Source organism: Zonotrichia leucophrys, chromosome 7 (genome assembly GCF_028769735.1).
Source record: "Zonotrichia leucophrys gambelii isolate GWCS_2022_RI chromosome 7, RI_Zleu_2.0, whole genome shotgun sequence".
In the NCBI taxonomy this organism is placed as follows: domain Eukaryota; kingdom Metazoa; phylum Chordata; class Aves; order Passeriformes; family Passerellidae; genus Zonotrichia; species Zonotrichia leucophrys.
In genome coordinates this window covers 26,257,832-26,283,046 of record NC_088177.1, presented here as the reverse complement: position 1 = coordinate 26,283,046, position 25,215 = coordinate 26,257,832, and the positions used below count along the sequence as shown (strand labels likewise).

Sequence of the window (25,215 nt, the reverse complement as noted above, 5' to 3'; positions counted from 1 at the left end):
GGAGAGGAATGACTGTTTCTAACTGGTGTGAATTCAGAGAGAGCACCCCATTAACCCTGTTTACAACAGCCTACATGTTCATTAGCAAGCAGCTGATTTTTCTCAGCCAGGCTCCTTTGCTTCATTCATAACTTCAGGGTTAACTTCATATTCACAACACAGGGTTCTAGTGTAAGAAGAACATGAACATGTAGCCAATCTCTAATGGCTTCTGTGTACCACTGCCTGTGGTACCTAGATTCAACTTTCATAAGCCACTCTTCATTCCAGCAAAGATTTTTCCTGAGACCAACAAACTCAGGACATACAAACCTGTGTTTCTCCAAATATACTGGATCTTGCCTGCCCCTCCACCACCTTTTTTTCTTAGTGAGTTTGACAGTACTTTTGAATACATCCCTAATCCCTTGTTCTTTGAGTGAACTGAACAGAGTAACAGAAGCATGAGAAACATGTGACAATCTCTATCTCTTTTTGATCAGTCAGTGGTTTTCAAGATTTTTACATTTATTTTCATCAGGAGGAGAATATGCTGATGGAATCACATAATTTTTGGTATAGAACAGTCAATTCAGAGAACTTCATGTTGTCCCATTTCTGGGGATCTAACAGGAATTAATCAACTGGAAACATATCCTTTGCTCAGAGTTGCAAGTCTCACTTCCCTCAACCTTGAGCCCCCCAAAGCTCTTTCAATTGGGCAATACTGCATGTTTCTGTGACTACATTCTTCACTTCTTGCTGTCTTTGTCAGCATTTATGGTTCTGCTTTTACTTAGTTCTTAGACACACAAGCATACTGAGTAAAGCCATAGAGGGTAAAGCTTTTTACAGCCTAATTTTTTAAGTTATTTTTGCATGGGTCTTTTTTTGCCACTGTTTTAAATGCCCATATTTTGGGTAGCTACAGGAACAAATGCAATCTTGACCATCCATTCTGTAGCAACTGAGCAACTCACTGCACCCCCCAGTGTGGCTGGGAGGGTTAAGGTCCTCCGAGTTTTTTTGGTAAATCTGTTCCTGAGATACTCCAGCTGTCTGGATCCATGAAAGGAGTTGAGTTGTACATTTCCCATAGGAAGAGCCTGTTATACTCCAAAGGTTTAATGAGGTTCCACAGCATTACAGGAAAATAGAATTCTAGAACAAATTATGATAAATATATGAGAAATACAACTAAAGTAATTTCTTCTAATATGTAGGCCACAAATGACAGCAGAGGTCTTGAAAAATATTAAAATTAGTGACTCAGGACTGTAGATCATGAGCACTATTAAATGTCACTCGTTTAGTCCAGGATTAAATAAACCTAAAATAATAATTCACATAGTAAAATACATTAGCCAATAGACAGATAAAATCAAATTATATTTGCCAAGTGAGTTTGACTTTCATGGATAATTTCCTGCTAGCAATTGTCTTGGCATTCACTTAGCTGTTTTTCCTGCCTTCATCAGGGTGACCAAGGCCTCCCAGGACCCCCTGGGCCCTTTGGGCAAAAAGGAGATGGTTATCCCGGCCCACCTGTAAGTTTATAGATGTTTCCTTTACGTGAATTGGGAAGTAATAAGTGCTACACCTAAGAGGTTATCCTACATGTCTGACATGCTAGGAAAGATTTGCTGGTCTAAAAGCCTAAAACTCCTCAACTGTGGAAATGCACTTCAACACAGAATAAAATGAAATCTCTCTCTCAAATAGCACATCATCATCCCTGTCCTCTTCTCTTGATACACCCCATAACATATTCCAGGCAGGTCCTTTTTGCCAAAGTATCACTGATGTTTCCATCAGTTCCCTCAAAATCTTCCTGCAGGGTCCTGTCCTCTGCCCAACTGTCCAAAATTTATTCCCAAACAGGAAAATACAATCTAGCTAAGCAGCTGGATCCATATACATCCCAGAACCACTGAAAAAGCAACTGGTGTGCAAAGAGCCAGAACTAATGGTTACAGAGGCCTTTATTGGTAAATATAACCAATCCCTTCAAAGAGATGCAAAGAGAAAAGGCTCCTCTCCTTCTTCTCCCTTCCCTGCACATGTGTGCAATGCTGAGCTCACACATCCAGTCTGCTCTCAGTGTGCTCCACCAGCCCTGGCAGTTTCCTGCCTGTGCAGTGAGGAAGGCTCAGAAAGATTGCTGGCTACAGGCACAGAGTTTGGAGCACATATACTTGCATTTGCCTATGCTAAACACAAGCAAAAGTGCTTGCATTTGCCACACTGAGGAACCAAAATTAACAAATATCAACATGGAAATTGATTTATAATACTTTCTGCTATTTTTGTGCAACCCAATGAAGAACTGCTTCTGCAACTGCCTCTCCACATTAGATCCCTCTACCTTTAAACACATTCAAGCCCCTGCATGACATGCAACACACATGTAAATGCTACTGACACTACTTCTGGCATATCAGAGTAAAGTGTAACCAGTTGTAGATCACAGTGATCCCATTAAGAGACAATATAGTTTAAACACTACCATGAAAATATTAACAAATGGATGTAGTCAATGTAGCTGTAAATTAAATTTATATTTTGTCTGTGCATACAATTTCAGGGCTTGCCAGGCCTCCCTGGGATTCCCGGTGAGCAAGGCCCAGATGGAGTTGGACTACCAGGACCTAAGGTACAGGCTTCAAGTCCTAGAAAAGCAAATGCTTGTGTATACTCTACTTCATAGAGATACAATTCCTACCCATAGGTCATAGTCAGAATTCCTATTTAATCCAGCTTTAACTTTCTTCTCAGTATATAAAAGGTAAATCTTTTTTGGTTTAGGTTTGTTGAGTTTTTGTGGGTTTTTTTGTTTGGAGAATCTGGAGTTCATTTTATAATATGGGAATTGTAATTCCTGTGTAACTGCATAATTGACTTGAATACACTTAGACCACCAGCCAGTGTTTATCCCCAATAACTTCACTGCCCTGCCAGCAATATCCCTGGGTTAACATTGTTTGGACTTGCACAGTGCAGTTCAATAGTTCTCTTTGTCCCATTTGTGTGTAACAGATGCTTGGAGTTCTAGAGATACATTAAACTTTGGTATTCACTACTTATTTCTTAAAGTATTGGCTTTCAGGGTGATCCTGGTAGTAGAGGACCAGCTGGCCCTGCTGGTCCCCCAGGAAAAGGCTTGCCAGGACCAAAAGTAAGAGATTTAAACAACTATGTCTCTCTTTGTCTAATTTCTAAAATAGGGGAGGAAGTATACTACAAAAATGTGTGATTATGTATAGACATCTGCATGTTTTCTGTCTTCACTGGAAACAACTAATCCAACAAATAATCTTTATTTTGTAGAAAATCAAAAATATTTATGGTGACTAGGCATAAGCCATAGCCTCCTTGTGGCTGCATATGATAAATGATAAGGTGATAACCAAGCAGTGAAGATCAGTGACAAAACATTTAGATCCTGCAGACATTAGCTGCAACAGAGTGGCAAAAATTTCTTCAGACCTAGCATCGGTCAGAATTAAGGGCCAGGCAAGTACTTACCATGTCTTGCCTATACTACTGTTACAGCTATAGGCACTACTGTTGAGTTCTTTTGGAATTAACTCCTCTTTTTTATTGTATAAATAAAATAATCATCTAATAGCCAGTATGAGGATTGATCCCTGCAAAAAGGATTATATTTGTAATTATTTTGGAACCATGACAAAGGCCTAAAAATAACTGTAACTATAAAAAGCAAATTTCACTGTGAAACCTCCCAAACTGGAAACTCTCATGCTTCTACAGCTGTTTTAGAAGTCTATTGAATACAAAAGAAATTGTTTGAATGTAAATTTAAAGGAACTCAACAATGTCAGATGCAAAGATTATGCAACATAATAAGGAGTTACCTGCACACCGTGACTTACTGGTCCCTGAGATCCAGTTCCCATTGGCAGGAAGGTGGAGTCCAGAGAAAAGCAGTGGTGAAGCAAAGCACCTTCTCAGGCAGCACTAGTACCAAGAGACAGCATGTCCATGGGACCCTCACAAATGAGGAAATTGAGGATTTCATGCAGGGTTACTAGAATAGCAGTACAGACATAAAATTAATTTGTACTATATGGGTTTTGATTGCTTCCTGTGAGTAACACGGAATGGGAACATTTTTCCTAGAGTTCTATTGAAAACTAGCTTATAAATTAGCAACAAGTGTTTCTTTGCAATGCCACATTAGTATGTATTTGTATAGGTCTTGCTGTGTAATGGTGGTAAAAGATAAAAAAACAATAATAATCTTCTCCTAAATTTTAATTGAGTCCCCAATGTGACACCAATAAAAGCCATCCTTCAATGCAGCATATATCTCCAACAGCAAGGTGATTCATGTTCACTAAGTATTAAGCCCAGTGACTCCTTCAAAGTATAAACAGGATTATTAAAATCTGACAAAGGCCAAAAAGAGTATTTCTCAGCTAGAGCAAACCAGCCTTATTCCCACTACTTATAAAAAGCCATGTTTGAGGGTAGAGGAAGGACAAGAAATTACACAGTGGTATAACAATTTCTTGTGTATTTTTATTCTGAACATCCTCTAGGGAAGCATAGGACGCCCGGGGCCACCTGGCTCTCTGGGACCTCCTGGTGAAGGCATTCAAGGAACTAAGGTAAAAAGACTCAGTGTCTTCAATATTAACCTGTGCTGAGTGGTCAATCTGACCATCACGGTGTTAAAGAGATTTCACATTGTTTCTCATGTGAAGAGAGCCTCAGGCTAGAAAATGAGAAGGATAATGTGAGCACCTGCAAAGTATGTTCAGTCTACTGCTGCAAACTAGCCCAAGCATGTGTGTGTTGAGGAAAGAAGAATGAACTTTTATCAGTTAAAGATACCTTTACAAAATTAAAAATACCACTCCCTCTTCCTCAACTCTCATGCCACAGAAACAGTCTGAATTAGTTATGTGTACTACCCTCTATTCAGTAGAGAAAAAGCCTCCATCCTGAATGTGAGGTTTTTTTTGCCTTGTAATATGCACTTTTACCCAAAGCATCAGTCAGATCAGACAGACTCAAAAGATAGAAATAAAGGCAAAATGAGAAGGTATAAAATGGGATGGAAAGAGGAGAAAAAATAAAATTGCAATCAAATTAAAATTAAATCCAATAATGATCATATGTGTTTTCAATATTGTCTATCTTTATACTGAAGAAGTATTTGAGAAATATAAGTTAGCTACTACATTGTCTCAAGTGCCTCAAGATCCTAGTTAAAATGCAGTTTAAAAAACTTTCCCTTTGAACATTTTAAATTACTGTGTGATGAATGATTACAAAGGGTTAATATCACTACCTGTTTTATCATTAGGGGGAACAAGGCATTCAAGGAATGCCAGGACCACGAGGCCCCCCTGGAGATGGGCTTCTGGGAGAGAAGGTATGATGTCTAAATCAGAGATAATAGGGAGATAATGCCCTAGATGGAAGCCAACACACTCCAAATGATCTTTCACAGTCAGTTCTCATTGAAGGCATGTGAATTCTGTGTAAAAGGAGCCCCAGACACCAGAAGATTATATTTTTGTTAGAAGCTATATTATTATTTTATTATTAAAATAAGTATTAGATTTAATATCACTTCCTTTCACCTATCTGCTATGCAAAATTTTCTAACTAAATCAATGTTAAGAAAAAGAGAATGGTGGGCTGGAATCACTTTTTAAATGTGATCACAATGGCTCAGAAAGGCTGTACTAAGTCTACTAAAAATCAAACCAAGATGCATCTGTTTGCTATGCCAAACACCTTTTCTGGGCCAAAAAGTTTCTCAGAGTGATATTCCCTTAATTTCTTCAGTGTTATCTTATTTTTCTAAGGCACAGATAATAATTTCCATCATGCAATAGCCCATAAAACCTCTCAGTCTGCATGTAGTTGCTTGAGATGCTTCATTGTTCAAACCACTTCATGTATTTTTACCCATAAAAATGCTTAGCCAATACTACAAGTTATTAATGAAATTCACAAAGTACCAATTTGTTTAAATGATCTCTAACAAAGATGTCTAACTTATGTCACAACCTTAATGTGCATTCAACAAAGGCTATGAGAGAGAAATTTGAAAAGTGTAACAAAAACTGACTTACAATTTCTGTCTGCTTACCACCATGGTTTTAAAGGGAGATCGAGGAGCTACAGGTGACAAGGGGAAAAAAGGAGAAAAAGGTGATGTGGGTGACCCTGGTTTATCTGGAGAACCTGTGAGTAACTCAGGTTTATCGCAGATGTTTTTGTAAACCACTCAGAAACAAAGTTGCGTTGTGTGTTCTTCTTTCTCTTTAATTACATATCATCTGAAACTTTCAAGAAACTGAAACTATTAAAAACTTTAAAAGCACAAAGAAGACACTTACTTGATTAATACCCCACTTCCCAGATGGATGTGGTTTCTTCCTTAAGGCAGTTGTCATGAACTCAACCAGCAATTAAATACTACACAGCCACTCCATCATCTACCTCCCAACACTGGTGTGATGGGGAGGAAAATTAGAAAAAAAAAGTTAAAAAAACCCACCTAACAAGCCAAAGACTCATGGATAGATATAAACCAGTCTAATAACTGAACCTATAAAAATAATAGTCTATAATAATAACCAGTCATAATCATAAAAAGCCAGGTGAAGCCCAGTAAGACTGCTCCCCACCCTGAGCACTGATGGGCCCCTCCCAGCCGACTCCCCCAGTTTCTGTGCTGGCAGTGCCCTCCGTGCTGTGGAATTTCCCTTTGGCCTGGCCAGGCCGGCTCTCCTGGCCCTGCTCCCCCAGCTCCTCGTGCAGCTTCTCACTGACAGGGCATGGGAAACTGAAAAGTCCCTGACTGTGGGTAAGCACCACTTAGCAACAACCAAAACAACAGAGTGTCATCAACATGATTGCCATGGGAAATCCACAACAGCACTAACCAGCGACTAAGAAAGTGAACTCTATCCCAGCCAAAACCAGGACAGCAGTGAGAGACAACTGACAGGCAGTGACCCAGTGGGACACCTGAGGTCATCCACTTCCCACAAACCTCCTCAGGAGGCTGCAGGTACTACATGCACAAGGCAGTGCACGTGCATCAGGACCACACGTTTTCTAGTTTAACTTTCTGTTGGAAAAATATTATTCTAATAACAGTATTGATGAAGTTGTATTCTGAATTACAATGTTACTACCTAATTGCAATAACTTAATTAGCAATCACTGTTACAGGGCAAGATGGGACCAAAGGGAGACCAAGGCCTAACAGTAAGCAAATTCCATTATTTAAATCCCATTACAGCAAGATATAAACAACACTATCAGATGAAATGTAGCCTTTTAATTATTTTGGAAAGAGCTTTCTGATTAGAAGCCGACTCAGCAATAATATAGAAAGAAACCAACTCAAAGATTTCTGATTTTTTCTTATCTACTTTATCCCGAAATGGAATTAAAAGTTCCTGGTGACTTTAGGTATTTTTCTGCTATATGTTCTTTTATAGCTAGTGTTAGATCACCCAGGTGTGTACTTGCTGCAGGAAGGTTTTTTTGCAAGCATTTAAGAGCAAAGATCTTCAAACTTGTCATGGTCTATCATGCTAGGAACTTATTTATATTTCTGCAAAGCCTGTACCACATTTGAGTCAAATTCAGCAAAGCATGTCAGTGAATATATAAATATTACTACAGTTTATGATGAAAGCTGAGAAGCAGTAGCAAAAGGTTGTATTTGAAAGATTGACTCAATGCCAGATGAGTCCTGTCAGCACTTCAATATATGTAACAAATGATTGCTCTGAGAAACACTTTGTTCACATGCCACAGAAGCCCCCATTGCTCTGACAGACAGCTCTGAAGGCAGCAGCTTTGGGGTTTTGTGCTGCTGAAGGCTGGGTAATTGTGGGCCAGGTACATCAGGGCTGACAACTCCCATTCTGTACTGGTGCTCTGGCATATGTCAGCTCACTACAAGCAATCCTACGCTTCCTAAACTCGGGTCTATTTCTCTGCTTCCACAACATTTAAAAGGGATATCATATTATGCAGATGCTAAAATACATATGCCTTTCAGTTTAAATGAGAATCAATTAATCACAAAACATTTTTTAAAATAACAGGAGCTAATTGTTTTAGATAGAGATGTTAATGTGTTATCAAGTTATTGATTCCTGTATGCATATGAAATAGTTTATTGTAACACGTGGAACTCATTCCCAAGTTTGGAAGTTAAACAGTAAGATTTTTCTAAGTCACTGTAGGACACAAGGATTGATTATAAACAAAATATTTGTAAGTGTTAAAATTATAGCTCATTTAAAAGAAGCAAATTGTAAAATATTTTAATATTTAATTTTTTTCACATCCAGAGAGAAGATATCATTAAATTAATAAAAGAGATATGTGGTAAGGACTCAGGAAATCTTTATGTTCAAATTCTGTATTTCTTTCATTACATTTGCATTCTTCTCTTTTCCTAAAGCATGCCAAATCAAGTCATTGTGATCTGGGTTTCTTTTATTTTTCCTTTGTAGGTTGCAGTATTAAATGTAAGGAAATTCCTATGGAGCTTGTATTTGTGATTGACAGCTCTGAGAGTGTGGGACCAGAAAATTTTGAAATTATCAAAGACTTTGTAACTGCTTTAGTAGACAGAGTAACTGTAGGCAGAAATGCTACCAGAGTTGGCCTTGTGCTGTACAGTTTAGAAGCTCGCCTAGAATTTGGGCTCAACAAGTACCCAACCCGCCAGGATGTCAAGCGAGCAATTAGAAAAATGCAGTACATGGGAGAAGGCACTTACACAGGCACTGCCATCCGCAAAGCCACCCAGGAAGGATTTTCTGCTGCTCGAGCAGGGGTGAGGAAAGTGGCTATTGTGCTAACAGATGGCCAAACAGACAAGAGAGAAGCTGTAAAACTGGGCCTTGCTGTTCGAGAGGCCCACGCAGCAAACATCGAAATGTACGCCATAGGAATCGTAAATACTTCAGATCCAAGCCAGGCTGGGTTTGTGCGGGAGCTGAATGTGATTGCTTCAGACCCAGATGGAGAGCACATGTATCTCATTGATGACTTCAACACCCTCCCAGGTGCGTCCAGGGACCTTTTATTCTGCCTTATATCATCAGACACTTCTCACAAGGGGGCAGGCTGGGAGACAAGCATTACCTTTGTGGATATGCTTTGATGCTGCAAAGTAACAGGAATCTAGACATACAGATCCCCTTTGACTGTGGTGTCACATTATGGGGCAACGTGCCAATGGGGGAATGTCAGTCACCCAGTACAGGAAAACAGCTGCTTAAACAAGTTTTCTAAGATGAATAAGTGCTCATGCACTGAAAATCTGACTGTAAATCAGAATGAATCCCATTGTCATAAATGCTACTTGTTCACCTCCTGGGAAAATAATCCGTTTTCATGTGGTTATTCACAGCAGCAAGATAGACAATTATTTTCCCATTAACAAATAGTAGTTATTACAAAGCTTAGATGAACACCCTTACCTAAGATCCCTGTATTTTCTACCATGTAGAGGACTTACATGCTGGCAAATTTGTGACCAAAAAGAACATACTCCAAAGAATCTGGAATAATCTTCTTAGATGTGTGTAAACAATCTGAAGGAGTTCTGGATTACATGCACATTAGCGACATATATAAGTAATCCAAATTTTAAGAATACATTGAATTTCTCATTACGATATGTTTTCGAATTTATTTTTTTTAACAGCTCTGGAGTCCAAATTAGTCAGTCAATTTTGTGAAGATGAACATGGCACCTTAGTATACAACCATAATGAAAATGGTGCAAGCATTAGTGGGCAATCCTTCCAGTCAGTATCTCCAAGTTCGTTACACTACATACTTCAGAAGAACAATGGTAACAGACAATCACTGCCAGCACAGACACTCAGGGTATCTACAGCAGAAAGTCCTCTGAGTCTTGGCCATCTTCCTCAACCATCAGCTCCGGTATGAAAATTCAGCAGAAGTTTAAAGTATATATCTTTCTGTGCCACCTAACGTAATTTGTACCATTTCCCCTAATTTTCTGCAGGACAGGTACTTTAACTTGGTATGTTCAGAGCTGCTTGTTCTGAGTAAGAGCTCTGATGTTGCATGCAGGCAATTAACTAATAGCTATAACTTATTCCTGATACTGTTACAAGGATTCCTTTGTTTAATACACTAATATTCATGCCACAGTGTGAATCATAACAATATTAAAAGCAATTACACTGTTATAATTAAGTCTAAGAACAGTAATTGAACTCAATTGTAGATTATAATTTTAAGTCTATAAATAAACTTCCAGAAAGCTGAACTAAAAAAAAAAAAATATCTAACATTTAGATAAGCCAACATTCCTGGTAAACCAACCAGGAGAAGTTGAAATTCTGGTTTTTAACACTGAAGCCAGGGTAAATACAAAGGAAAAACACATGGAGGGCTTGTTCACTTTGGAACACTTCACAGTATCTGGAAAGAAACAAAATCAAATGCTCATTTCAGACCAACGTACCTCCTGTAGTCTATGACGCCTACGAAGAGGAACAAGATGAAGAACAACAGCCAACCCTGCTGGCAGGAAACACTAGAGGTATTTCTATTGTCATTCATTTCTTCACTTTCATTTTTGGCTCACGAAAAATCAATGTCTCATTCTGATTTTTTTCACCTGCAGCTGTGTTACCATTATTTTCATCTAAACAACCACCATCCAATAAAGGGATAACATCATCTCTCTCAGCTGCAGGCCCCACACCAAGACCTGGTGGGTAACAGACCACTTTTCATTTTGTTACCTCTTTGCCTGGCACTAACTTTTAATAAGGCTTTAAGTCAGAGAATTTTGTTCCATTCTCCAAAGACTTTGTGAGTCTGTGATGTAGAAGAGCAGTCGTTTCAGGATTTTATAACAGATCTAGTTGCAGTTCTTGTCTTTCCAAGTTCTGGATCTCACTGCTCCACTTAAAGCAAAAGCCAGGCTGTCTGCAACCTGAGGGGCAGCTCCTGAGGGCATCCAAAGGAGAACACAGTGCTCACTGAGGGTAGGCCAGTCAGCAGGTCATTCATCAGCCAAGGAGGGGCAGTCTACACAGGGGGAGACTTCATTAAAGGCAAAGACAATGATTTCAGAATTGGACAGAAAGAATGGTTTTCTTTTTCAGAGGAGCAATAGGAAAAAAACAGTGTTTAGTCATTTTAAGTATAATAATTAGCTGAGTACTTAAAGGGTTGATTCTTTTTATGTGAAATGTCCAAATGTATTTTGTTCATCATTTGGGGCATTTTCAGTTTCAGTAATAGTGTATTTTGATGGAGCAACAGAAGAGAGAGATAAAAACCTGTTCCCAATGTTTCCTGGGAACAGTGGCATGACTTATTCAGTCTCTGGCACTAATGTTTTTTTCAAAAAAAAGTGACAAGATATCAGTTGCAAAAGACAAAATATTAGTCACAACATTAAACTTCACAGAAAAATGTTTTCTATCTTATGATGTTATTAAGGTGAGTGAGACTAAATTAGTATGTCACAGTCCTCTAATCCATATTTGTAGGAGTTTTAAATTCAAAACTTATGTACATGATTCCTACCATTTTACTGGATAAGCAGCACAAATATCCACAAAAGCAAAACAAGAGTTTTATATTCTTCTGAGTATTTAATGTCCCTTCTCCCACACCAGAAGGAAAATTAATGTAATACAGAAGGATGCAGCAGATGCAACTAGCTTACAGCTCTTGGGCTTAAAATTTCAGCTTGCTCACAAGACTGGTTGAATGTAATCAGATTTCAAAAAATATGTTTTAAAATTATCATATTCTTATAGTTCGCTCTTTTTGTATGTGGAGCCATAATACTTTTATTTCTGGAATTACTGGAATCATGCCAGTAAAGGAACAGTTTATTTGACTACCAAGATGCACTTATAACTTGTCTTCAATATTAACATCTTTAGAACTAAAAGTGAATCTTAAACTATTGTGTAAGACTAGCAGGAAAAAAACAAAAACCAAAGTTTTAAAGGTAAAATCTATGGAATATAATTGATGTTTACAAACGGAATGGTTTCTATTCCTCTTTTTTTTTCATTTCAGAAAGTCCTGCGGGCCTGCGCTGCCAGCTGCGGCTGGAGCAAGGGCCGTGCCGTGCGTACACAATCAGATGGTACTATGACACACAAGCCAATGCCTGTGCTCAGTTTTGGTATGGGGGCTGCCAGGGAAATGCCAACCGCTTTGAGTCTGAGCAGGAATGCACACAGGCTTGTGTAGTTTTTTCTGGAGGTAGCAATTAGTCTCTACAATAAAATGATGAGGTTGAAGCTATTGATTGTTCGACTTTTTTATCAAGTATCCAGCGTGGTATCTAAAATCAAACCAAATAATTTATAGAATGCTAACATTAAGAAGTCACATGCACACTAACTAAAAAAGTCTACCTATGCAAGCATACTTAAACACTTTTAGTATTTCTTCTATGGCATAGGGGTTATACCAAAATAGCAAATTTTCAACAGTATCAGGAGTACAAAATTTCCTTTTTTACTCAGTTATAGTTAGACCAGTGTAGCATTTGTCATAGCAGTTGCCCTTCCTTCACCTAGATCTTTAAATACTAGCATTGTACAATCACTAACTAGACCTTATTTTCAACTACATATATTGCTTTGGAAACCAATACTTGGTCATTATGTAAGTTCTTTTCCCTTTGTTATGGAAATCTAATATTTGGCATGGATTCTGCAATGAAAGCTTCACTTCTTTTAAATGAAACTATTCTCACAAATAGTATTTTACTATCTAAAGCACAAAACATCAACTTCCAAATGACATGCACAGTACTACTTAATCCAGATAAATACAACAAATGCATCAACTTGTGGCCTATGTGCTCTCTGGGTCCCAAGACAGGGAGGTGGTTCAGTTACCCACCTTCCCTAAGGTACATTTCATCCTTTTTTGTTTTCAGTAAACTCTCCTCAGTTTTTATGAGCTAGCCAAGATCCACGACAATTACAGTTAAAACACACTGACAGATTTCTATGAGTGAATATACCAATAACTGGCATTACTGTGTTGGGTTAGTTCATGTCTAAAATGGTCCTTCCAATGTGTTTCTCTTCTGAAAGCCAAGTCTAATTTTTAAATGCATTTTAATATTTTCATCTTCCTAACTATTTAAACTTATGTTTAAAACATTAAACAGCACAGTTTATTGTCTGCCACTGTGATATTACTTTTTACATTTATATCTGCTTGTATATGTTGAATTTCCTGTTATTTAATATACTTTAAAGCTTATTTCTAATAAAACATTGTTGGTTTTACTGCCAGGACAGAAAATGGATGATGGTACATTTACAGGACTAAAAACTTACAGCTAAATGACATTCACTGTGTCGTGTGCTTCTCATAAGCAGATTTCTGCCACAGCCCTTAACAAGGCCAAACATCTCAGATTATGCACTCGTTGATCATTTTTAGTTGGATTTGTGTGGTTTGTTTAGTTTTTTTTTTCCCTGAGCAAATGGTAACGTCAAGCATACCAACAAAAAGCGGAGTTTGGCCTCAACTAAAACACCCTCCCCGCTTGTGCTCTCGGAACCCTCAGCCCCTCTCCTCACGGGCCCACAGGGAGGTCGGGGCATTTCCCGCCCGCTGCTCTATTTCATCCAGCTGGTGTCCATCTCCAGATGGCTGCAACGGGCTCCTCGCCAGCCCAGGGACAAGCTTTAGGGGAAGAACTAAAATCAAATTTTTTTCTTATGAATCTTATTTGCAGTTTCTTGGGGTTTTTTTAATTTTAAAGTGGCAGGGCACTGCAATTAAAATTTGGATACAGTTTTCAAGTCATTCCAGATTAAAAATGACACACCTCATCTATTTTAAAATAAACCCAAAACCACCAAACAAACACTCAGCCCCACAGATCCGCAGAGCTCAAGGCTGCACTACCGGGAACGCCACGGCCCCTCAGGTTTTGCGTTTGAGCCCCTCAGCCGAGCCGGGGGAGGAACCAGGGCGGGCGCGAGTGCGTGCGCGCTCCCCGCGTGCGGCGCCGCAGCCAATCCCGGCCGCCGCGGGGGCGCGAGACTCCACCCACCCTCTCCCCCACCCCGTTGCCAGGGCGGCGCGCGGACTCGTCGGGGCGGGTGGCGGCCATGAGCGGGGTGCTGGACGTGCTGTGGGAGGACAGGGATGTCCGCTTCGACATCTCCCCGCAGTGAGTGTCCGTGTCCCGGCCCCGTCCTGCCCTCACAGCGCCGCTCTCGGGCCCGCCCGGCGCCGACAGGCGGCTGCCTGAGCGCTGCCTCCGCGGCTGAGGCCGACCGCTGGTGTGGGCGCCGTGCACGGCGGGAGCGCCCAGCGTGTGCCGGGAGCGCCCCGGTGTGGCGGCCGCGGAGCAACGGCGGCTTCACCTGGCCGGGCGGGCCGGGGCGGGGCGGTCAGTGCTTGCTGGGTGGGGTCCACGCACCGTTTCCAATCTATAAAAAGAAAATAAAACAAAACAAAAGATTGGACACTGGAGGACTGAGGGAAGGGGCTATACTTTTCCCAGCTGAGCTTTTCTAGCACTGAGAAGTACAACCAAGCTGAAGGCGTGTGTCTGCGGGGACGGTGGCACTCATGGTTAGCAGGGCTTGGCAGACGGGGCGGCGGCTGGGCAGTGTTTCACGAAAGTCGTGTCTAAGTCGTGTCTTAATAATACATTTTGTTTCTGTCATGCCATACATGGAGAGTTTTGGCCGCTTTTGACAATACAACTAAAGTACAGGAAAAAATCACACTGCATCGGTTGTTATGTAATTAAGTGGTTAGATCAGTTAAATAAAGCAAAATAATAATACAAACAAATAAATATAAGACCTCACAAAAAAAGCCAAAAGCCAAACAAACAAAAAGTCAAACCACACCCTTTGTGGAAAATTTAGCAGAGCATTTCACATATCCTTATACATCTGATATTTCTTTTGCTGGAATCTCTTCTTTCCTAAGCCTAGCTCCACTCCTTATGACCCGAATCTACATCAAGAGGCAATAAACTCAGTCCCCTAAAAATTACGTGAATGCAAGTGGGTTTTTTTTTTTTGCTTTTTCCTCCATTTCCACACACTTTGTCCTTATTTTGGGGTATAGTTTTCATGGTCACGCTACATAATTATTTATTTATTTACTGTTATAAGGTAATCATAAAGATATTCATATTTTTCATCTGTGAATGTAGTGATAATTTCAGATATGTAAAGTTGATTTGTGTGCATGTGTGGATTTTTCATTGCATTATGTACTGAGCAGAAAATAGAGGAAAGCAAAACAGAGAAATAAAAATGGCCTTATTTTTGGAAAATAAGTTATTTTTCCTTTTTTTTAGACAAATGAAAATGAGACCTGGAGAGGTCCTTATAGACTGCTTAGAGTCTGTGGAAGATACCAAAGGAAACAACGGAGACAGAGGTAACTGCATAGTCAGGGAAATTGTAAACTTTCTACTCTTTAACCTGTGTAGGTTTATGAAAGCCCTGGCAGGTTCCCATTGAACTCTGTGTCAGTGCTCTGTTGCACAGAAGAGATCCTGCCTGTTTCTCAGATCTGCCTTGGAATGTTTTTTTAAAGTTGTAGGAAGGTGATTCTTGTCTCAGAATTTGCTTAGAATTGAAAGCCTTGTAGGAACAATCCATTTATAAACAGTGTGGTGCTGTTCTGCTGTAATCCTCTTTAATGCTTAGCTTGTCCCACCCTGTTTTTAACTGAATCTGAAGTAAGGAATTAACTTACTGAAGTAAGGAATACGTAGTGGGCAGGGGCTGAAGCTGCCAGCATGCTGAGATGACCCTTCAAGGGGGTTGGATGTGCTGCTCTCCAGGATCCAGAATGGAATAAATTTGCATATGGCAAAGGGGTGAGGTTTTTCATGAACACTGCTGTGCCAGTTAACTCACTGCCTTCCCCTTCTCCTCCCCAGAGCAGTTCTGCACTAATTGTGTCTACATTTTTGCTATAAGCATCTGGATTGGAATCAATAACTGCTCTTGGTTTGATTTTGAGGAATGCTGGTATATATTTGAAATTGTTTAATTTGTTCCTTGTTGGATTATCTCTGCTAGCATTTTAAGCATTTAAGTGTTTAGTGGTTTAGTGATTTTTCTGGTGGAGTGTCCTGTGCTTTCTTCTTTTTCCCATCAAGGAGAAGGAATATCCTGTTGTTTCAGAACATTTTATTTAATGGAATTTATTTAGATTAAAAATAGCTACACTCTTTATCTCCAGGCAAGCTGCTTGTGACAAATTTGCGGATCATTTGGCGCTCACTGTCATTGCCCAGAGTCAACCTCTGTAAGTATTACCTTCTGTTTCCTCTGTGGTGCCTTGCTGTTCCTTCACCCAGTATTGATTTCAGTACAGAATGCTGAAGTATAGCTGTGTTGCTCTGGGAAGTCTGAAACAGAAAACTGTTACTAATGAATCTCTTTATAATATTGGAAGGGAGATGGTAATTCATAGCAAAATAGTAATATTCAATATTCTATGTTAATTTCTTAGAAAAGAAGTTGAAGAGTTTTTCAGACATGTTTTTCATTTGGCCAATGTGGGATTTATGTGGTTTTTTAGAAAAAAAAGTTTGAGCTTCATCATACATTGCTTTACTTGTAGCTCTTGTTGCCACCTGCTTATTCACATTCTGCATTTCTCTATTTATTCCCCTCAAGTACTTTCCTTTCCAGTTTTAGTATTGTAAACTCTGGATAAGTTTCCCATTTTAACTGTATGAGTTAAAACTGTACGAGCAGTGAGAGTTTTGCTCATATTTCATTTAAAGTGCTGAAACAGGGGCAGGATTAGCAGTTCCTTTGTGCACAAATTATTTCCAGTGTTCAGTGTGCAATCCCCTTCTGTGGAAGTATTTCTTGCATTGGATAGTACACTGAGCAGCCAGAATTGGTCCTGATTTGAGAAGAGCACTTGACCAAAGAACCTTCCAAGATCCTTTCTAGCTTAAATTAGTCTTCAGGGTTGTGATGAGGACTCAGAGTATTAACCACAAAGTGTAATTTTCAGACATAGCATCCAAAGCTGCACTAAAAAATTCAGTGATACACTTTGTAATTTTGACTGTTATTTTTCTTGTTCTCAAAACAATGTTTTTTTCTCCCTTGACTTTTAAGCTGTCGGATACAACTGCGTTATAAATATAACTACAAGAACTGCCAACTCAGTAAGTTCCAAAAAGTACTTTTAAAAATAATAAAAGAAGCTGTAACTATTTGCTTATGTTTACTGCACTGTATCAACAGTAATCTGAAAGTTTACTTGCAAGAACAGTAAAGAATAGTAACAAAAGGGTTTTTTTTTAAAGTGGAGAGCTCTCAAATACATAACCTGAATGGAATTGCATGCAACTGTGAAGCTGTTTGTTTGACCTGCCACAAAGAACTAGCAGGAAGATGATGTAGATTTCCTGGGCAACCGTATGATAACAGAACCAAAAATACAGTTTCAGTCATGATACTGCGAATGTAGATCAGGCTGGCTGCATTAGTTTTACTGTTGATGGAACTGCTAGTTGGTCAAAAAGAAAAATAAGTTCAGTTGAAGACAGCAATAGATTAATGGTAGAATCAGGGTTACACCTCCATAAACACTGTCTAAAACAATAACTTGGACAATATCTGAAGATTATTTAGTATATATTATTTGTACAATCAAGTTACTATATTGCAGAAATGTAAAATTTTGTTTTTTCCTTACAGAAATTACGAGGGCAGACAGAAGCTCTGTATATATTGACTAAATGTAACAATACTCGCTTTGAGTTCATATTTACCAATGTTGTTCCTGGAAGTCCCAGACTTTTCACTTCAGTTATTGCTGTGCACAGGTAGTGTACTTAAAATAGTGTTTGATCAAGGACTCAAATATGGGGGATTACAACTGCTGATAGACACAATATATGACTATCCATATTCAACATGCAGAAAACCTTCCCTAAAGAGAACAATCTCTGGAAGGAAGAAGTGTGATCACAAATTTTAGTAGATAGCTGCATATAATGAAAATTAATGTGTATTTCGCTAGTTATTGATCACAATTTATACATTTCGTGTGTATAAACTATCTGAACAAATAAGAGTATAATGGAGCTAATTTCAGTGTGCATTTTCTGGCTATAATTTGTGTCTGCAATAATTTCCTGTAATTCCATGTAAAGGAAATGAAGAGTTAAATCCTGGTCCAAACTCTTCATTGACTACAAAACACTGTATGCTTCCCATGTAAAGACAAGTCATCTGAATGAATGTGTGCAGAATACATTGCCATGGGTGTCTATTTGAGAGCTGTGGAATACTGACATATGTATTGGATCTTTGTGATTTAACTGGCACTGAAAAATAAAGGATTGTTAATGTCCATGCTATGTGTACCATGGGACCCAGAGAACTTATGCTTTGTAATAGAGGCTGGGTGATGACTGACTTAAGGAAAAGGAAAAAATAGTATAGACATGAACACTACAGGAGATCAAAAAGTTGTCAAAAACCTATCTTAAGTTTAAAGATAATTTCATTAAGGAAAGCTGGAATATACTTAATTACGTTGAAAAATTTGTAATAATACTCTCACTTTTGTGCAGTGTGGTGATAAGAAATGCTGAAAATATACATTTCGTATCTGTACTGAAACAAAAGGTAAAGATAGTATAGTAGAAAAACAGAACTATTTATAAACTAATACATATTTTATATTTTTTGCAGAGCTTATGAAACTTCCAAAATGTATCGTGATCTGAAGCTGAGAAGTGCATTGATTCAAAACAAGCAACTGAGATTGTTACCACAAGAACAAATCTATGATAAAGTCAATGGAGTTTGGAATTTATCAAGTGACCAGGTATGGTAAAGAATCAGAATAGGTTGACTACAGGAAAGTTAAAATGTTTCAGCTTTCATCTAGCAATTGTACTCCTGTACTTTTGTAACCTCCAAGGAATTACCCTTAATGCTGTTCATCAGCTGATGCATGCAGAGAAACTGATCCCATATATTTACTACAACAAAATCTCCTTTTGGTAACCTGAAGTCTGCATGACCTGTCTAATATGCAAGGAACTAGATCTACAATTTTTGTTAAAAAGATATATTTAGGAGTCTAAAGCTCTGTGTGATACTGAAAGAAAATCATGTTTCTGAAGTGCTCTGCTAATATTTGTGTATTTACATGCAGCTTTAACTAAACTGTAGTAAGATTATGTTGTCTTTTGATTAATGAAAATTGAAAATACTGGCAGGGATTCCGTGTCTTAAAAAAATGAAAAACTTTAAGATAAAAATAGAAAGCATTTATTATTTTACAGGGCACTAGTTGCAAGCATTTCCCAGAGCAGTGAAACAAAACAGGAGCTGATATTTCTGTCTGTGCAATTTTAGTCCAGAATAGAAATATGATCCACTCTGACAAGCTAAAAAGTTCTTTCCTCTACATTCCCTTGGCACACGTCTCCTCAATTACCTAAGTTTAACCCACATGCCTTTATACTTACGCTTTCTGCCAATTGCAGATCTGTACAGTTAAGAACACTCAGATGCTTCATGTATTCATTGCCATGAGCTTGGCTGGGCTGTGACTCGATCCAGCTTTGCTGCAGTAGTAGGTGCTCACTGCTATTTTCATTACTCAGATTCACATAGCCTTTAAAGATAGGATCCTCTTCCCTTGCAATCAATAGAAACATTTCAACTGGGTTTGGTAGGGAAGAATCAGGCTTTTAGTGAATAAAATATGAAGCTGTGTCTTGCTTATATGTGAGTGGATAGCAGTAATCATCATGTTTGGGGAAAAAAGCTCTGTCCTTAAAGCAATTCTAACATAACTTTTCTTTAACAGGGAAATTTGGGAACATTTTTTATTACTAATGTGAGAATAGTTTGGCATGCAAATATGAATGACAGCTTTAATGTCAGCATACCATATCTACAAATTGTAAGTATCTTACAACAACCGTTTTCAAAATAAAACAGCATATATTCAAGTCTTTGGTTAAAACTCCCAGGTTACCAAAATTTTATTTCATATCTCTCATTCAGAGAGGAACTTAGTTTTTCCAGCATCAGCCACAGGGTATATTTTCTTTTCTGTCCAGATTAGTTGGAGGATTTCCTGGGCAGGTACAGGTGGTGAAAATGGCTTGTATTTCAAACTTTTTAATATTTACTCTGATGCTTCATGCCACCTACATACACTGGGATTCATGATCTGTGAACCTGATGTTCAGAAATTTACTGTTACCACTGTTACCATTTCTAATAAAACCCTTTTCCCTGAGGTTTCAGGGGTTCAGATTTGTAATGGTAAATGGGAGGGAATGCTGGTAGCCAAGCTTCCAGAGTCAGTAATTGTAATTATTACACTGTAAAAAAGAAACTGAAATGAGATATTTACCCAGTAATTAGGAAGTTTTTAACAGCGTTATACCTCTTTATCATTAGCGTTCAATAAAAATGAGAGACTCAAAGTTTGGCTTGGCTCTTGTGATAGAGAGTTCTCAGCAGGTAAGAAGCTTTAATATCCTTTTTCTATTGATTACATTTTTATTATACATATATACAGTATTTCTCTAATTTTGAGATGTCATGGGTCTACTTTAAGTTACATAGAGCATTTCTTCTGTGTGGCCTTGTGAAAACTGAGAAAGTTCTCTGCACTGCTTTAAGAGTATGTTATGGTCAATATGGCTGTTGGGAGTTACAGTTTCTCTAAGCAAAGCCACAATAGGCCAGCATGACTAGCTTATAACTCTCAAATACACTGTCTTCTCACAGATTATCTTTGGGATCTAATTAATTCTCTACTTAATTAAGACCACTCTTTTAAATCTTTTTCATTATTTCTGTGTATCTGAAAGCTTCTTTAATAACAGCATCAAGACCTAAGAGACTCAGCATTTGCTGAATAGCTGGGAATAAATCATTAATATCACTTCTGAATTTGTCCCACCCTTGTTTGCTTGTGGTTTTCTGTATAAGGAGTTTGTTCCCCTTTTATATAATGGGTTAATGGTTAAAAGTTTATTTACCTCATAGAGAAGCGTTGTCATTGTGTTATTTCACCCGTGATTCAAGTTTTCTCAGCAAGCTGAAAATTGCTGTCATTTAACTGGAAATCACTATCAAGGAGAAAAAATTGTTTAAAAAGTAAGACTAATAAACAGATGTTGTCTTTTTTCTCTGTTTTGTAGAGTGGAGGATATGTACTTGGTTTTAAAATAGACCCTGTAGAGAAACTACAGGAGGCAGTGAAAGAAATTAATTCGCTTCACAAAGTTTATTCAGCTAATCCTATATTTGGAGTGGATTATGAAATGGAAGAAAAGGTACTCCATTTATTTATTTTAAAATACATACAATACTGTGTTAACAATAATAAAAATATATTAAATATATTAGATATGTGAATTTACTTACTACAATGTTACAATTTGCAGCCTCAACCCCTTGAAGACCTAACAGTGGAGCAGGTTCCAGATGATGTGGAAATAGAAGCTGATGAACATACAGATGCTTTTGTGGTAAGGGACTCCACAAAAAACCCAGAAAAATAGAATCATTCTTGTTTGGTTATTCAGATTTAAGCAATGGACAGCTGTAATCCTCTGTTAAAGATAAGTGCAACTGTACTTTCTATATTTTAAACACATCTACATACCTTTTATTAAACATCCTGATTATTACAGGAATTTATTCTATATATGAATTCTTAGTTAATTCTTGATTTATATTCTTAATATTAATAATATTTGAATAATAGTTTGTTCTTTAAGAACAAACTAAAATTCAAATATTATTCAAAAGAAATATTAGTAGATATTCAAAAGAATTGTTGTATGTAGTTCCTTAACACATTAAAATCGGGAATGGCTTGAAAGTCAGCAGTACAATATAATCAGGTACATTGTATTGGAACAATAATTCACCTCCTCTTAAAGCAGACTAAGAGATGGTGATATCTATATGCTCAACATTCATCTAAGATTCAAACTTGGAATATTTTTAGAAAGGCAGCAATAATTTTACATTATTATGTCTCCCAGTATTTTGGGAAAATTTAGTTTAAAATGCATTAGGTTGCTTGATTGACCTTCTTTCAACAAATTTCCAAACTTGATGTGCAACCCAGTAACACTTGGTTCCATGATTGACTGCAAAGGTAGATGGCACATGTTTTCAAGTGTTAGCCTTGATACGTTGACCAGTCTCTGAAATGTGATAAATTAACAGGCCTAGCATGAGTGTTATTTCCACTCCTTTTAATTTTGCAGCCTCTTACTAACACAGATAAGCTCCTGTTTTTTCCTTTCCCTCTTTCCTAGTTTTTTGGCTTACTTCTTTGCATTTTTGCACATTTTTATTCAATCTTCAGCATAGTTGAAGACATACCTTCTCCTTAAATGGAGATCTGTTTGCTTTGTTGGTGCCTTTATCACCTGAACTAAATAACTGTGCTTTGTATATTCTCAAACAAAAACTGGAAGCTGAAAATGGTGAGAAGTTTGTTGCTGTAGAGACTCAGGTTGCCCAGGACCCAAGGAGCAGCTACCCACCAATATTCCACAATACTTGATGCCACAGGAATGTGCTTTCTTTGGTGCCCCTCACCAGTCCACAGGGGCAGCTGAAGCAAGACTGAGCTCATTTTTGGAAATAACATCTAGAACCTGCAGGTCCAGAGATTTCTAGAGTGTGGATATTTTTGGAGATCTGATATCCCTAAAAGTTTGAGCCTTAATTTCCACCCACACAGAATAGGAAAGATGGTATCTCTTTCCCACATCTCTGTTTATGAGTTGTTCTATTACTCTACGTTCTTTTCTTAGATTGAGTATGATGTCAGCTGAACTTTGATATTATACATTTTAAGCTAGTTTTTGATGTTGAATAGTAAAAGCTGCTGCACATGAGGCAAAAAAATACCAGGATGCTGTCAGTTTATCTTCATATTAATATTCCCTATCAAGTGTTTGTCAGTGTAACAAATGTAATACAAAAATGTTGCCATTTAAAAAGTCTTTCTTTATTATGATGGAAATTTCAAAGGTAATGAAAAATACCATAATGTAGTGGTATCTAGTCTATAATCCAAAACAGAAAATCTTGTTAGAAGCATTTTGTAAATTATTTTAACATAGAAGTAAAACCCACGTAGACTGGATTCTTGTGGAAGACCTACTCAATACAGTTTTGACCCCAAGGAATTATTAGCAGATGTGGTTTTTAGACTCTTGTTTTCACAGTTTTCTTTTGTTTTCCTTTGCAGGCTTACTTTGCTGATGAAAACAAGGTAAGGAGATACTTCTTCATACTATCAAATTGCTGTTGATAAAATGGGCTAATGAAATTAAAAAGTGCTTTCTGCTTTTATTTTCTCTCATATGCCATGTATTCAAAAAGCAACATGACCGGGAGCCTGTGTTTTCAGAAGAACTGGGACTTGCAATAGAGAAGCTGAAAGATGGATTCACACTCCAGGGACTCTGGGAAGTAATGACCTGATTTAGATTGGCACGTTTGTTTCTTAAGCAGGGAGAAACTCTGTTCTTGCTGGATTTAGATCTGTAGAAGATAATTTAGAAATATCGGAGTAGCAGAGAAAGAACATGCCAAAGTTAAAGAGCAGGTAAATATTGTATAATAGGCCCTCAGGCTATGTCATAAAAGAAAGGTTACTCAAAACCCTTGTATGCCTAAAGGTGTGCGTTTCCTGTGTTGCCTGTGTGAGCAGTGGGAGGAGCGCCCCTCTGAGGCTGCTGCGGGAAGCGCCGCCCCTTGCAGGCCCCTCGGTCCCCGCTGCACGGACCTGAACCTTCCCTCTGTCGGGGGGAGCACCCGGGGGTCCCTCCACGCCACCTCCAAATGGCGTGGCAGTGCCATTGACACACCTGGAACCTCTGCTGTTCTCAGGATTGCCCTCTGGCTCCCTCCCCTGACAGCGCAAATTCGGCCATGCTGTTTCAGATACCATTTTATGGCAGGTAGCCACCATTTTTTTTAGAACTTCATGGCTTCTTTGTTCATGTATTGCCCTTTGGCTGCCAGGACCAGGCACTGCTTGCCATTTTACACAACACTATGTCAGAAAAAGGAGCCTCCTCTTTTTCTGAATGTGGAGACCACTGCCTGAGACAGGGCAGTGTGAGGTATGCAGTTTGATGCTCAATTTCAAGTATTCATGTATTTATACAGAGTGATGTACTTTCCCATAATGATTGTTTGAATTACATTTCCATAACTTGTTTAATGACTTGCAACACAGAAATACCATCGTACAGGGAACATTTTGTATGTAGGCATATTGACTGTGTTATTGATAGCTTTAAGCAAAAGCAATTCTGTTCCAAATAATAGCTTTCATATCTCATAATTTTGCTAAATTTTCAGCATGTATTATTCCAAGTTTTAATTGTAATCCAGATATCCTCATACAGTTGTTGTTTGTTTGTTTGTTTGTTTGTTTGTTTTTGCCAGAGCACTTTTTAAAGCAATGATCTAGAAAACAGGGCACATGCAAATAGCTTCTGTGAGTCATTAGACCTTTTATGATGTTATGTGTTAATGAGTCATTTATTGTTTAAAGGAAGACACAGCTGTTACGTTTTCTACTGAGATAAAACCTCTGTGCTGTTTTCTATAAATGGAAAAAGTCAAATGAGCTGTCCTCTCAGCTGTTGTTTCAGCAGCTGACTGTTAAAGTAACTGTGGTGTGAATGTAATACTGCTGTTTGTAGGAAGTCTTTCAAAGTATATACTTTAATGAAATACAACCTATATTGAAAAGCAGTCATTACTTCAATAAACTTTGATATTATTATATATTGTTGTAAATCTTGCATTCAAGTAGTTGCATTTTGTATTTTGATCCTGTTTCCATTACATTCAAAGAACATTTTACCATATGGGTGGAGACTTCAATTTGAATTATTTTAGAAAGCAAAACTTTACCTGAAATAACACATATTTTATGTCTAAACAGTAGTGTTTGGTTTAAAACCAAATGGAAGCAGCCCAAAATTTCGAAGCCTTAATATCTGAACAAATTGTATATGTGATATGGTTGTGTATTAAAATAATCTTAGAACAAGAGCGATCAATACAAAGTTATAGAGTTTTTTTAGTATCTTTATGACTGCAGCAATGAGCTGTATTAAGCAACTCTGAAAAAGTGAGCAGTAGTTAAAACTGACTACTCGAT

At 38.1% G+C, this 25,215-nt stretch overlaps 2 protein-coding genes across 3 annotated transcripts in view; both read left to right on the top strand.

The window, feature by feature from the left end:
* LOC135450646 (collagen alpha-1(XXVIII) chain-like) overlaps positions 1 to 13,713 on the top strand; it is a 34,083-nt gene extending 20,370 nt beyond the window's left edge. Inside the window, exons 23-36 of the mRNA XM_064719024.1 lie at positions 1,458 to 1,526; positions 2,564 to 2,632; positions 3,086 to 3,154; positions 4,542 to 4,610; positions 5,312 to 5,380; positions 6,123 to 6,203; positions 7,198 to 7,233; positions 8,334 to 8,370; positions 8,499 to 9,056; positions 9,701 to 9,894; positions 10,483 to 10,570; positions 10,655 to 10,744; positions 12,073 to 12,261; positions 13,502 to 13,713. Of these exons, the coding sequence (XP_064575094.1) occupies positions 1,458 to 1,526; positions 2,564 to 2,632; positions 3,086 to 3,154; positions 4,542 to 4,610; positions 5,312 to 5,380; positions 6,123 to 6,203; positions 7,198 to 7,233; positions 8,334 to 8,370; positions 8,499 to 9,056; positions 9,701 to 9,894; positions 10,483 to 10,570; positions 10,655 to 10,744; positions 12,073 to 12,261; positions 13,502 to 13,713 (1,830 nt within the window). The remainder of the gene's footprint in view (positions 1 to 1,457; positions 1,527 to 2,563; positions 2,633 to 3,085; positions 3,155 to 4,541; positions 4,611 to 5,311; positions 5,381 to 6,122; positions 6,204 to 7,197; positions 7,234 to 8,333; positions 8,371 to 8,498; positions 9,057 to 9,700; positions 9,895 to 10,482; positions 10,571 to 10,654; positions 10,745 to 12,072; positions 12,262 to 13,501) is intronic.
* A 371-nt stretch (positions 13,714 to 14,084) lies between these two features.
* BBS5 (Bardet-Biedl syndrome 5) lies at positions 14,085 to 24,836 on the top strand. Of its 2 annotated transcripts, none has more exons than XM_064717974.1 (12): positions 14,085 to 14,200; positions 15,350 to 15,432; positions 16,246 to 16,311; positions 17,142 to 17,191; positions 17,727 to 17,854; positions 18,729 to 18,864; positions 19,858 to 19,953; positions 20,460 to 20,522; positions 21,209 to 21,343; positions 21,455 to 21,538; positions 23,284 to 23,307; positions 23,418 to 24,836. In XM_064717974.1, exons 1-12 carry the CDS (start codon positions 14,139 to 14,141, stop codon positions 23,517 to 23,519), a joined length of 1,029 nt encoding a protein of 342 aa, XP_064574044.1. In that variant the 5' UTR covers positions 14,085 to 14,138; the 3' UTR covers positions 23,520 to 24,836. The 2 variants fall into 2 exon arrangements, with proteins under 2 accessions (XP_064574044.1, XP_064574045.1); XM_064717975.1 differs by lacking the exon at positions 14,085 to 14,200 and adding an exon at positions 14,493 to 14,607.
* Positions 24,837 to 25,215: the final 379 nt, after the last annotated feature.

Coding starts and splice junctions, on each gene's coding strand:
- BBS5 (XM_064717974.1), top strand. CDS start 14,139: ATGAGCGGGGTGCTGGACGTGCTGTGGGAGGACAGGGATGTCCGCTTC. Junction 20,523..21,208: donor TGATAGAGAGTTCTCAGCAG/GTAAGAAGCTTT, acceptor TCTGTTTTGTAG/AGTGGAGGATATGTACTTGG. Junction 21,344..21,454: donor ATTATGAAATGGAAGAAAAG/GTACTCCATTTA, acceptor TACAATTTGCAG/CCTCAACCCCTTGAAGACCT.